The sequence below is a fragment of the Coregonus clupeaformis genome, chromosome 15 (assembly GCF_020615455.1).
Source record: "Coregonus clupeaformis isolate EN_2021a chromosome 15, ASM2061545v1, whole genome shotgun sequence".
Classification (NCBI taxonomy): domain Eukaryota; kingdom Metazoa; phylum Chordata; class Actinopteri; order Salmoniformes; family Salmonidae; genus Coregonus; species Coregonus clupeaformis.
The window spans coordinates 45,195,687-45,208,614 of NC_059206.1; the positions used below are offsets into that span (position 1 = coordinate 45,195,687).

Below are 12,928 nucleotides of genomic sequence, written 5' to 3' on the forward strand. Positions count from 1 at the left end.
TATGAAAATGTATGCACTGACTAACTGTAAGTCGCTCTGGATAAGAGCGTCTGCTAAATGACTAAAATGTAAATTTAAAAATGTGTATGTAAACTTCCGACTTCAACTGTATGCCAAAACTGAAATGCTGAATTGTTTCAATGAGCACTTTGTATCATCTGGTAGGCTGTTTGATTCAGTATCCTCGGTCTCTGTACAACCGTGTGTGGATGAACCGGTGAGAGCTGGTCAAACTTTTAGCTTTCCGCCATTCTCAGTGCAGGAGGTACATAAAGCCCTGAAATCCTTAGATCAGAGAAAGCCTGCAGGTCCTGATCTTCTTGATCCCTGCTTTTTAAAACTGGCAGCTGATTTCATAGCTGAACCACTTACATATCTGGTCAATCTAACCCTGGAATGTAATGAAATTCCAAGGATCTGGAAATCAGCATTTGTCCTACCACTTTTAAAAGGGGGAGATCCAACTCTTTTAATAATTATAGGCCAGTCTCAAAGCTGTCACCCCTGGCGAAAATACTTGAAACCCTTGTTAGTGAACAGCTAAAAGAGTTTTTATATACTAACTCTATTTTATCAATGTACCAATCAGGCTTCAGGAAGAAGCATAGCACAATTACAGCAGCCATGAAGGTTTTAAATTATATCACTGAAGCCCTTGACAAAAAACAGCACTGTGTCTCACTTTTTATTGATCTCTCTAAGGCTTTTGATACATTTGATCATGCTATACTGAGGCAGAGATTGTCGAGCGTAGGTCTTTTAGAGCATGCAGTTGCATGTTTGGTAACTATCTGTCTGATAGAACTCAGTGCACTCAATTTGATGGGCTCATGTCTGTTAAATTATCTGTCTGTAATGGTGTGCCCTGTACTTGGTCCCCTCTTATTCACTATTTATATAAATAATTTAGACAAAAATGTTCAAAATGCGCAGCTTCACTTTTATGCTGATGATAATGTTATTTATTGTTGTGCCTCGTCTCTCACAAAAGCTTTCCAGAACTTGCAAACTGCTTTTTATGCTGTTCAACATACCTCGTGTCAATTGAAGCTTATCCTCAATGCTGACAAAAGTAAACTAATGGTGTTTTCTAAAGCAAGAAACAGACCACTGAACCTTTCACCTATTACTACCTGTCAGGGCAATGAGATTGAGGTTGTAACGTCATATAAATATCTTGGAATTTTAATTGATGACAGCCTCTCTTTTAAATTGCATATTCAACAATTTATAAAAACATTGAAGCTGAAGTTGGGATTTTATTTTAGGAATAAGGCCTGTTTTTCTTTTGAAGCCAGAAGGAGGCTAGTATCAGCTACATTTACAGTGGGGAAAAAAAGTATTTAGTCAGCCACCAATTGTGCAAGTTCTCCCACTTAAAAAGATGAGAGAGGCCTGTAATTTCCATCATAGGTACACGTCAACTATGACAGACAAAATGAGAAAAAAATATCCAGAAAATCACATTGTAGGATTTTTAATGAATTTATTTGCAAATTATGGTGGAAAATAAGTATTTGGTCAATAACAAAAGTTTCTCAATACTTTGTTATATACCCTTTGTTGGCAATGACACAGGTCAAACGTTTTCTGTAAGTCTTCACAAGGTTTTCACCCACTGTTGCTGGTATTTTGGCCCATTCCTCCATGCAGATCTCCTCTAGAGCAGTGATGTTTTCGGGCTGTCGCTGGGCAACACGGACTTTCAACTCCCTCCAAAGATTTTCTATTGGGTTGAGATCTGGAGACTGGCTAGGCCACTCCAGGACCTTGAAATGCTTCTTACGAAGCCACTCCTTCATTGCCCGGGCGGTGTGTTTGGGATCATTGTCATGCTGAAAGACCCAGCCACGTTTCATCTTCAATGCCCTTGCTGATGGAAGGAGGTTTTCACTCAAAATCTCACGATACATGGCCCCATTCATTCTTTCCTTTACACTGATCAGTCGTCCTGGTCCCTTTGCAGAAAAACTGCCCCAAAGCATGATGTTTCCACCCCCATGCTTCACAGTAGGTATGGTGTTCTTTGGATGCAACTCAGCATTCTTTGTCCTCCAAACACGACGAGTTGAGTTTTTACCAAAAAGTTCTATTTTGGTTTGATCTGACCATATGACATTCTCCCAATCCTCTTCTGGATCATCCAAATGTACTCTAGCAAACTTCAGACGGGCCTGGACATGTACTGGCTTAAGCAGGGGTACACGTCTGGCACTGCAGGATTTGAGTCCCTGGTGGCGTAGTGTGTTACTGATGGTAGGCTTTGTTACTTTGGTCCCAGCTCTCTGCAGGTCATTCACTAGGTCCCCCCGTGTGGTTCTGGGATTTTTGCTCACCGTTCTTGTGATCATTTTGACCCCACGGGGTGAGATCTTGCGTGGAGCCCCAGATCGAGGGAGATTATCAGTGGTCTTGTATGTCTTCCATTTCCTAATAATTGCTCCCACAGTTGATTTCTTCAAACCAAGCTGCTTACCTATTGCAGATTCAGTCTTCCCAGCCTGGTGCAGGTCTACCATTTTGTTTCTGGTGTCCTTTGACAGCTCTTTGGTCTTGGCCATAGTGGAGTTTGGAGTGTGACTGTTTGAGGTTGTGGACAGGTGTCTTTTATACTGATAACAAGTTCAAACAGGTGCCATTAATACAGGTAACGAGTGGAGGACAGAGGAGCCTCTTAAAGAAGAAGTTACAGGTCTGTAAGAGCCAGAAATCTTGCTTGTTTGTAGGTGACCAAATACTTATTTTCCACCATAATTTGCAAATAAATTCATAAAAAATCCTACAATGTGATTTTCTGGATTTTTTTTCTTCTCAATTTGTCTGTCATAGTTGACATGTACCTATGATGAAAATTACAGGCCTCTCTCATCTTTTTAAGTGGGAGAACATGCACAATTGGTGGCTGACTAAATACTTTTTTCCCCACTGTATGCCTATACTAGACTATGGAGATATTTTATATATGAATACTTCCACTCAGTGTTTGAGATCAATTGACACCCTTTATCATGGCTACGAAGCCATTTTGGGTTTACTACCATTTTATCTGGCCATTTTTATTCTTCAGAAATATGGTGGGTACTCCCTTCGTTCGCAGGACTTTATCCTGCTAACTGTTCCAAATGTCCGAACTGAATTTGGTAAAAGGGCTTTTATGTATTCTGCGCCATTGGCTTGGAACGCCTTACAACATATTTTTGAACTGGAAGAACTTGTCCCAATTGGTGTTTTTAATTCATTGATGAAGGATTTTGAGGCTGATTCCTTGACCTGTCAATTTTTTTAAATTGCTGTTTTATGATTTTTGTTATACTCTTGTGATTCCTATGGATTTTTACTAGATTACTTGTAGTTTTCATGTTGTCTGTCTGTAATTGTGTAATGACTTGGTGCTGCCTATCTTGGCCAGGACGCTCTTGAAAATGAGATTTCAAATCACAATGAGCCCTTCCTGGTTAAAAAAGGTTAAATAAAAATAAAAAATAATACATTAAATTATTTAGCTATAATGAATTATAGGTCTAATGAATGTCATTTGACCTAATATTTTGGCCTAGATGAGCAAGGTAACCTTAATGTGTATCAAATTACATTTTAAAACAGTAAAATGATTTTGTATGAGTTTCAGATATGGTTTTCCATTATTTAATACGTTGTTTTATTTTTGAAATAAATGTAATGTAGAATGCAAGATATTCTATTTGTTATTTAATTTGTCTATCAGTTATCAACATATTGTTCAATGTTTAAAAAAATAAAGCCCAGTGGTTATTCTGTGACTTTAGCTAATACACTTTATTTTTTTGCCGTGGTATTGTTTCGGTATTGAGTATTATGATACTAAACCTGGTATCGGTATGGAAGTCAATATTCTGGTATCGTGACAACACTAGTCTGAACTGGGTTGTCTAGACTCCATCCTGTTAGGAGCAGAGCAGAAGAGACTGGCCTGTACTGTATCTAACCTACAGGCAGCCACGTTTGACAACGGTGTATAAAGCTGACCGTGTCTCCCACATAATTAAATATTGACTCTATGTCTCCTCTATCTCTCTGTGTGTAGGGGAGCTAAGCTGTGTGTGGTGAAGAGCAAGAGGAAAGAGAGACAAGCGGAGACACTGACGCAAGACTACATCATCACACGTAAGTACCTCAACACACACACCTGTGCATTATTTAGTATGAGATCAACAACACACCTACCATATACCATCCATGGTCACTTCATTCCTTCCTAGCTAGTAGCTCCTTGTAGTCATAACTCAAGTCAAACAGTAGCTGTCGATCCTAACAGTGTCATATAGGTATTATAGGCCCTCTTTCCCTCAGGGTAAGTCGTTGTGCAATGCATACAATTTCGTCCATTTACGAGGTGGGCAATTACCAGAGCAATTTGGGTTAAGTGCCTTTCTCAAGGGTACTACAGTGTTAGGTGCCACCTTGAACCAGCTCCAACCATCTGGTCACCAGTGACCTGCTCCTCCCATATGTCACGGTGTTCCAGGAAGGACAGCCATCCTAGTCTAAAACACACTGCACCAGAACACAGAAAGCCACTGCATTACTGCATGATGTGGAGTGGAGAGCTTGTGAAAGCTTGTCAGACAATCGGAACACTATATACACACACACACACACACACACACACACACACACACACACACCAGGGTTTCCGTTTAGGAAGATGTGGCGCTGGACATTTGACCGGCAGCATTTTTATTTACCGGACATTTGAGAAATTTACCGGACCCATATATGCATAACCTGATTATGGCGTCCACCCACTGTGCTCAGAATTACAGAAATAACATTTAGATTATGGTAATTCGTCGTAACAGAACATGCAAGTCCAGGATGCAACGACCTGCGTTCTTCTTACTGAATTCCGATGCGCACTTTGAAGATGTTAGAATAACTGTGCACATTTACTTTTCCTCAGCCAACAAGACAAGTAACGATCAGCAAAATCACTAGCCTATGTAAATCTACTATCCCCCATTGTAGAAAAGTTGACCTATTCTATTGGTCAGCTTGTTGAGAAAGAAATAGCCTATCCCGAATTAAAATGTTGATAAACGATTATTTCTTCACATTATAAACGCAGCAATGCGCAGAAGGCAGTAGGTTATGCGCGAATGTTCGTTCCACACCGCACATGCTAGCGGTTTCATGTGACAGAGATGAAAATATCCGCTAGAAATTTAGAAAGAGGGGAGATCTAAAGATGTGTAACAACTAGTATGGGTTGCTAATATGGCTAGGATTGTGCCTTTGGCTACTGGACAGTGAAAGAAAGTTGATTTGAAAACCAATAGAATATGAGAGAAATAGGCTACTGGTTTCAGTGGCATATGGAAGTCTTTATAAAATGATTGCCTCCACAGATATGGTCGGGTTTTGGCTAGGGTACTTTGAAGCAAGGTAAGACATGCCTCATAATATGTAGCACAACTTTCCGGTTTCAAACAAGTATGTTTTCAAAATGCATACTGCCTCCAGATCATTGCAAAGTGGTGTGTGACACTCTGATGAAGCCTGCCTTCCGTTGCCTATGCATTTGAATGGCGAATGGGAAGCGCGCCTCAATGACCAGTTGAGAAATAAAAAGAGTAGCTCTTTTTAGTCGTAGCCATCAAAACTCTTTTTAACATGCAATTGCATTTCAAATTGTTGCACAGTGATTGGGCTTATAAAAGCACACGTTTCACTCCAGCAGCAACAAACATTTGTTTGAGGAGCTTAGCAGCAGCTCTCGCGCTGTCTGACACATGTTATAAATAAGATGCATACCGAATGTACACATGCGCCATTTTCAATTCCACAAAATTATGCAATTGAACCTATAGACCAATAAGCATGACCTGTGAAATGTATTTCCATCGACTGGTATTTCCATCAATGAATATGCTAACGGATCCCTGACACACACACACACACAGCTTTGAGGCAGCATCATCAAGTGTTGCCATTAGCTGATGGTGTGGGGTGAGAGTGAGTGAACATACAGTCACAGGGCATGATGCCACGCGTCAGCCACAGGTCAGCCACCAGGGCTCCAGTCACGCCAGGGACAGCCACCTCTCCCACCCCCGGCAGCGTGATACCCCCACTAACACACACACACACACACACACACACACTCACACTCCCGTATCATACTCCCACTCACCCCTCTCCTGAATCAACACACTCCCCTTCCCTACAACCCACCACACTTGACCAGTCTTTAACCCAGCCAGTCTGTCATTTCCACACATGAGTCTCTCAGCTGCACTGTGCATGGACAATGCGTGGCACTCTTAACCTCATACATAAGACTCTTTCACTCCCACTGAGGTAATGGATGAACAGTAACTGGAGGACCAGACACCTGGCTGAGCCGTGATAGACTAGGAGGGAAACATAGCTTATTGTTTAGGCGACAGAACCCTTTCTAATATCCATCATGTGGTTTCATCGCCACGCCGACAAGCTGTGAGAGTATATGCCGGTGTCTGATGGCCACGGTCGCTGAATGACGCACTTGTGCCCTAGTGCTGGAAAATTAGAGGGGACAGGAAGCGTGGCGATGGCCCATTGAGAAAAGAGTGGGAATCTGTTAACATTAACCTTTTTGCTTAATGTAGCATGGAGGAGAAGAATTAACACTGAGCAGTGACAACAGGGGCTCCTGAATGGAAAATCACTTCATCTAGCCCACACTGTGTCTCTTTGTAATCCCTGAGGAAACACACATGACAGACTCACACACACACACTGGTACTTACTCAGTTATACAAGCGTACACATACTGTTGGGGACACACACACAATAACTCAAGTTTAGACATAGAACACTCACTTTGCTGTAAAGTGGCCAAGGCATGCATTGTGGTGGTGTTCAGCGAACTGTGAAACGTAGCTGTGTCAATATAAACATGGACGTGATAATGTTGGTGTCCAACATGGCAGTACGCAGAGTACTATAGACCTCGCCAGAGGTCACTTGGTGTGTTTGAGTATATGGCTTGTTGAAGTGTTTGTTAATGTCTGTGTTTTCTACTCTTTTTCTATATCTCCCCCTTCTCTCTCTCTCTCTCTCTCTCTCTCTCTCTCTCATATTTTCTAATTTCCTCTCTCCCGCCAGCCCATGCTCTTCCCATGTTCCGCGAGGCCCGGCAGCGCAGCACTAAGAAACAGCTGGAGAAAGACAGACTGGACCCAATGAAATCCCACAAGCCTGAGCCCCCTGTCACTGGACCAGGTAACGTTACATGGAAAATACCACTACATACACGCATATATATTATACAGTGCCTTAAAGTATTCACAACCCTTTGCTTTTTCCACATTTTGTTGTGTTAAAGCCTGAATTTAAAATTGATTACATTTAGCTTTTGTGTCACTAATTTCAAATCAAATCAAATTTTATTGGTCACATGCGCCGAATACAACAGGTGCAGACATTACAGTGAAATGCTTACTTACAGCCCTTAACCAACAGTGCATTTATTTTTAACAAAAAAGTAAAAATAAAACAACAACAAAAAAAGTGTTGAGAAAAAAAGAGCAGAAGTAAAATAAAATAACAGTAGGGAGGCTATATATACAGGCGGGTACCGGTGCAGAGTCAATGTGCGGGGGCACCGGCTAGTTGAGATAGTTGAAGTAATATGTACATGTGGGTAGAGTTAAAGTGACTATGCATAAATAATTAACAGAGTAGCAGCAGCGTAAAAAGGATGGGGTGGGGGGGCAGTGCAAATAGTCCGGGTAGCCATGATTAGCTGTTCAGGAGTCTTATGGCTTGGGGGTAGAAGCTGTTGAGAAGTCTTTTGGACCTAGACTTGGCACTCCGGTACCGCTTGCCGTGCGGTAGCAGGGAGAACAGTCTATGACTAGGGTGGCTGGAGTCTTTGACAATTTTGAGGGCCTTCCTCAAAATACCCCGTAATTTTTAGAAATTAATTCAAAATGTAAAGCTTAAATGTCTTGAGTAAATAAGTATTCAACCCCTCTGTTATGGCAAGTAAAAAATGTGCTTAACAAATCGCATAATAAGTTGCACGGACTCTGTGTTCAGTAATAGTGGTTAACATGATTTTTGAATGACTACCCCATCTCTGTACCCCACACATACAATTGTCTGTAAGATCCCTCAATCGAGTAGTGAATTTCAAGCACAGATTCAACCACAAAGACCAGGGAGGTTTTCCAATGCCTCACAAAGAAGGGCACGTATTGGTAGATGTGTAAAAATAATAATAATAATTTAAAAAAGAAGATGCTGGATATCCCTTTGAACATGGTGAAGTTATTAATTAGGCTTTGGATGGTGTATCAATACACCCAGTCACTACAAAGATACAGGCGTCCTTCCTAACTCAGTTGCTGGAGAGGAAGGAAACTGCTCAGGGATTTCACCATGAGGCCAATGGTGATTTTAAAACAGTTACAGAATTTTTAATGGTTGTTATATGAGAACTGAGGATGGACCATCAACATTGTAGTTACTCCACAATACTAACCTAAATGACAGAGTGAAAAGTAGAAAGCCTATACAGAATAAAAACATTCCAAAACATGCATCCTGTTTGCAACAAGGTACTTAAGTAACACTGCAAAAAAAAATTGGGCAAAGAAATTGACTTTTTGTCCTGAATACAAAGCGTTACGTTTGGAGCAAACACAACACATCACGAGTACCACTCTTCATATTTTCAAGCATGGTGGTGGCTGCATCATGTTATGGGTATGCTTGTCATCAGTAAGGACTAGGGAGTTTTTTAGGATAAAAAGAAATGAAATACAGCTATAAGCACAGGCAAAATCCTAGAGAAAACCTGGTTCGGTCTTCTTTCCAACAGTCACTGGGAGACTAATTCACCTTTCAGTAGGACAATAACCTAAAACACAAGGCCAAGTTGCTTACTAAGACGACATTCAATGTTCCTGAGTGGCCGAGTTACATTTTTGACTTAAATCTATGAGAAGTCCTGAAAATGGCGCTATGGCAATGATCGTAGAAGTAAAAACTAAATAAAAACGAAATAATAATAATAATAAAAAAGTGGTTGTCCCACTCGCTATCATAAGTTGAATGCACCAATTTGTAAGTCGCTCTGGATAAGAGCGTCTGCTAAATTATGTAAATGTAATCCACAATCAACTTAACAGAGCTTGAAGAATTAAAAAAATAATAATGGGCAAATATTGCACATTCCAGGTGTGCAAAGCTCTTAGAGACTTACCCCAAAAGGCTCACAGCTGTTATCGCCACCAAATGGGCTTCTACAACGTATTGACTCTAGGGTGTGAAGACTTATATTTCTGTATTTAATTGTCAATAAATTTGCAAAAAATATTAAAAACATGTTTTCACTTTGTCATTATGAGGTGTTGTGTGTAGATGGGTAAAACAAAATCATCTTTAATCCGTTTTTAATTCAGACTAACACAACAACATTTGGAATAAGTCAAGGGTATGAATACTTTCTGAAGGAACTGTATATGGGAAAATACACGTTTAAAAATGTTGCCAATCAGACGATTCTCGGTCTAACAATATTTTTTTTAGTCTTGAAAATCATACCGTCTGTATTTCGAAATACCCCGGTATACAGTATAAACGGTATATCGCCTTTAACCTATGGTGAAGAATGTCTATCCTGATGGGAGTAGTCTCTTCCAGGATGAGAATGCCCCCATTCACAGGGCACAGGTGGTTACTGAATGGTTTGATTGTGGTCCTCTGTAGCTCAGCTGGTAGAGCACGGCGCTTGTAACGCCAAGGTAGTGGGTTCGATCCCCGGGACCACCCATACACAAAAATGTATGCACGCATGACTGTAAGTCGCTTTGGATAAAAGCGTCTGCTAAATGGCATATTATTATATTTTTTATATTTTGATGAGCATGAAAACAATGTAAACCATATTCCATGGCCGTCTCAGTCACCAGATCTCATCCCAATTGAACACTTACAGTATGGGAGATTCTTGAGCGGCGCGTGAGACAGCGATTTTCACCATCAATAACACGGCAAATGATGGAAATTCTTGTGGAAGACTGGTGTCACATCCTTCCAGACACTTGGAGAATCTTTGCCAAGGCACATTGAAGCTGTTCTAGCGGCTCGTGATGGCCCAACGCCCTATTAAGACACTTTATATTGGTGTTTCCTTTATTTTGCAGTTAAATACCACTACATATATCTACTGTTATTAATGTTACTCAATCAATACCACCACTACATCTGTCTACTAGTCTTATTACTGGTGGTAGGAACACTTCTAAACCAAGGCAGGTGCATCCAGGGGCTTGACTGTTGGAAGTGTTTTCCTCTTGAAATGAATTGACTCAATCATTCTTTGCTTACCAGACAGCAGACACATTCATCCAAAGCCACTCATTCACTAGATTAGATTTTCTACAGTAATACAGCTGCAGTTCAGGGTCACACAACAGTATAGATTTTCACGCTATGATACAGTGGGGAAAAAAAGTATTTAGTCAGCCACCAATTGTGCAAGTTCTCCCACTTAAAAACATGAGAGAGGCCTGTAATTTTCATCATAGGTACACGTCAACTATGACAGACAAATTGAGAAAAAAAAATCCAGAAAATCCCATTGTAGGATTTTTTATGAATTTATTTGCAAATTATGGTGGAAAATAAGTATTTGGTCACCTACAAACAAGCAAGATTTCTGGCTCTCACAGACCTGTAACTTCTTATTTAAGAGGCTCCTCTGTCCTCCACTCGTTACCTGTATTAATGGCACCTGTTTGAACTTGTTATCAGTATAAAAGACACCTGTCCACAACCTCAAACATTCACACTCCAAACTTCACAATGGCCAAGACCAAAGAGCTGTCAAAGGACACCAAAAACAAAATTGTAGACCTGCACCAGGCTGGGAAGACTGAATCTGCAATAGGTAAGCAGCTTGGTTTGAAGAAATCAACTGTGGGAGCAATTATTAGGAAATGGAAGACATACAAGACCACTGATAATCTCCCTCGATCTGGGGCTCCACGCAAGATCTCACCCCGTGGGGTCAAAATGATCACAAGAACGGTGAGCAAAAATCCCAGAACCACACGGGGGACCTAGTGAATGACCTGCAGAGAGCTGGGACCAAAGTAACAAAGCCAACCATCAGTAACACACTACGCTGCCAGGGACTCAAATCCTGCAGTGCGAGATGTGTCCCCCTGCTTAAGCCAGTACATGTCCAGGCCCGTCTGAAGTGCATTTGGATGATCCAGAAGAGGATTGGGAGAATGTCATATGGTCAGATGAAACCAAAATATAACTTTTTGGTAAAAACTCAACTCGTCATGTTTGGAGGACAAAGAATGCTGAGTTGCATCCAAAGAACACCATACCTACTGTGAAGCATGGGGTTGGAAACATCCTGCTTTGGGGCTGTTTTTCTGCAAAGGGACCAGGACGACTGATCCGTGTAAAGGAAAGAATGAATGGGGCCATGTATCGTGAGATTTTGAGTGAAAACCTCCTTCCATCAGCAAGGGCATTGAAGATGAAACGTGGCTGGGTCTTTCAGCATGACAATGATCCCAAACACACTGCCCGGGCACGAAGGAGTGGCTTCGTAAGAAGCATTTCAAGGTCCTGGAGTGGCCTAGCCAGTCTCCAGATCTCAACCCCATAGAAAATCTTTGGAGGGGAGTTGAAAGTCTGTGTTGCCCAGCGACAGCCCCAAAACATCACTGCTCTAGAGGAGATCTGCATGGAGGAATGGGCCAAAATACCAGCAACAGTGTGTGAAAACCTTGTGAAGACTTACAGAAAATGTTTGACCTGTGTCATTGCCAACAAAGGGTATATAACAAAGTATTGAGAAAATTTTGTTATTGACCAAATACTTATTTTCCACCATCATATGCCAATAAATTCATTAAAAATCCTACAATGTGATTTTCTGGATTTTTTTTTCTCATTTTGTCTGTCATAGTTGACGTGTACCTATGATGAAAATTACAGGCCTCTCTCATCTTTTTAAGTGGGAGAACTTGCACAATTGGTGGCTGACTAAATACTTTTTTTCCCCACTGTAAATGCATTTCACTCTAAGCCCCTATGGGCTTTTCACTCCTAACACGTTTGGCCACTGTCTCATTTCCCAAACTGCCTAGTCCTACTGCTGCACTAAGGTGAACTCCTATGTCCACGCTGCATACGGTCAACTTCTATCACACAAACTCACACGCTACCTGACCCTCCCTCAATAAGCTGAGGTGTGGCACAACATGTCTTGACTAAATGTCTCCCAGCTGTCTGTTTAGCTGTGATGCTTTGAGAGAAGTTTGCACCCCAGCTTTTCTCTTGAAATTTCACATATCTTCTTCCTTGAGAAGGAGAGTGAGGAAGAAAGAAGGAGAGTGAGAATGACATTGTCTAATTCACTGTACTGTGTTTATCATCCTGATTAAACTACTCTTAAAAGTACTGTGTAGTGTTTGGGGTTTTGGCTGGGTGCTTGCAAGAGGACCTCCTTCACCCTCCCCTAACAGCCACCTCTGACACCAACACACATTTACATTTACATTTTAGTCATTTAGCAGACGCTCTTATCCAGAGCGACTTACAGTTAGTGAATACATATTTTTTTATACTGGCCCCCCGTGGGAATCGAACCCACAACCCTGGCGTTGCAAACGCCATGCTCTATCAACTGAGCTACATCCCTGCCGGTCATTCCCTCCCCTACCCTGGACGACGCTGGGCCAATTGTGCGCCGCCCATGAGTCTCCCGGTCGCGGCCGGCTGCGACAGAGCCACACCACTGAGACAGGATATCACTGGAGTCTCCTTTTTCAGCTGGCCTCACTGTGTGTGTGTGTGTGTGTGTGCCAGTCCATGTTTAAACAAAACATAAATACTATCTTACGGAGATGAGGATGTTTTTCCTAACGTTCTCATG

General features: G+C 41.4%; 1 protein-coding gene across 1 annotated transcript in view; it reads left to right on the plus strand.

The window, feature by feature from the left end:
* Positions 1 to 12,928, plus strand: part of LOC121582335 (WD repeat-containing protein 70) — a 72,363-nt gene that overhangs the window by 54,877 nt on the left and 4,558 nt on the right. Inside the window, exons 15-16 of the mRNA XM_041898053.2 lie at positions 4,064 to 4,143; positions 7,126 to 7,242. Coding sequence (XP_041753987.1) covers positions 4,064 to 4,143; positions 7,126 to 7,242 — 197 coding nt within the window. The remainder of the gene's footprint in view (positions 1 to 4,063; positions 4,144 to 7,125; positions 7,243 to 12,928) is intronic.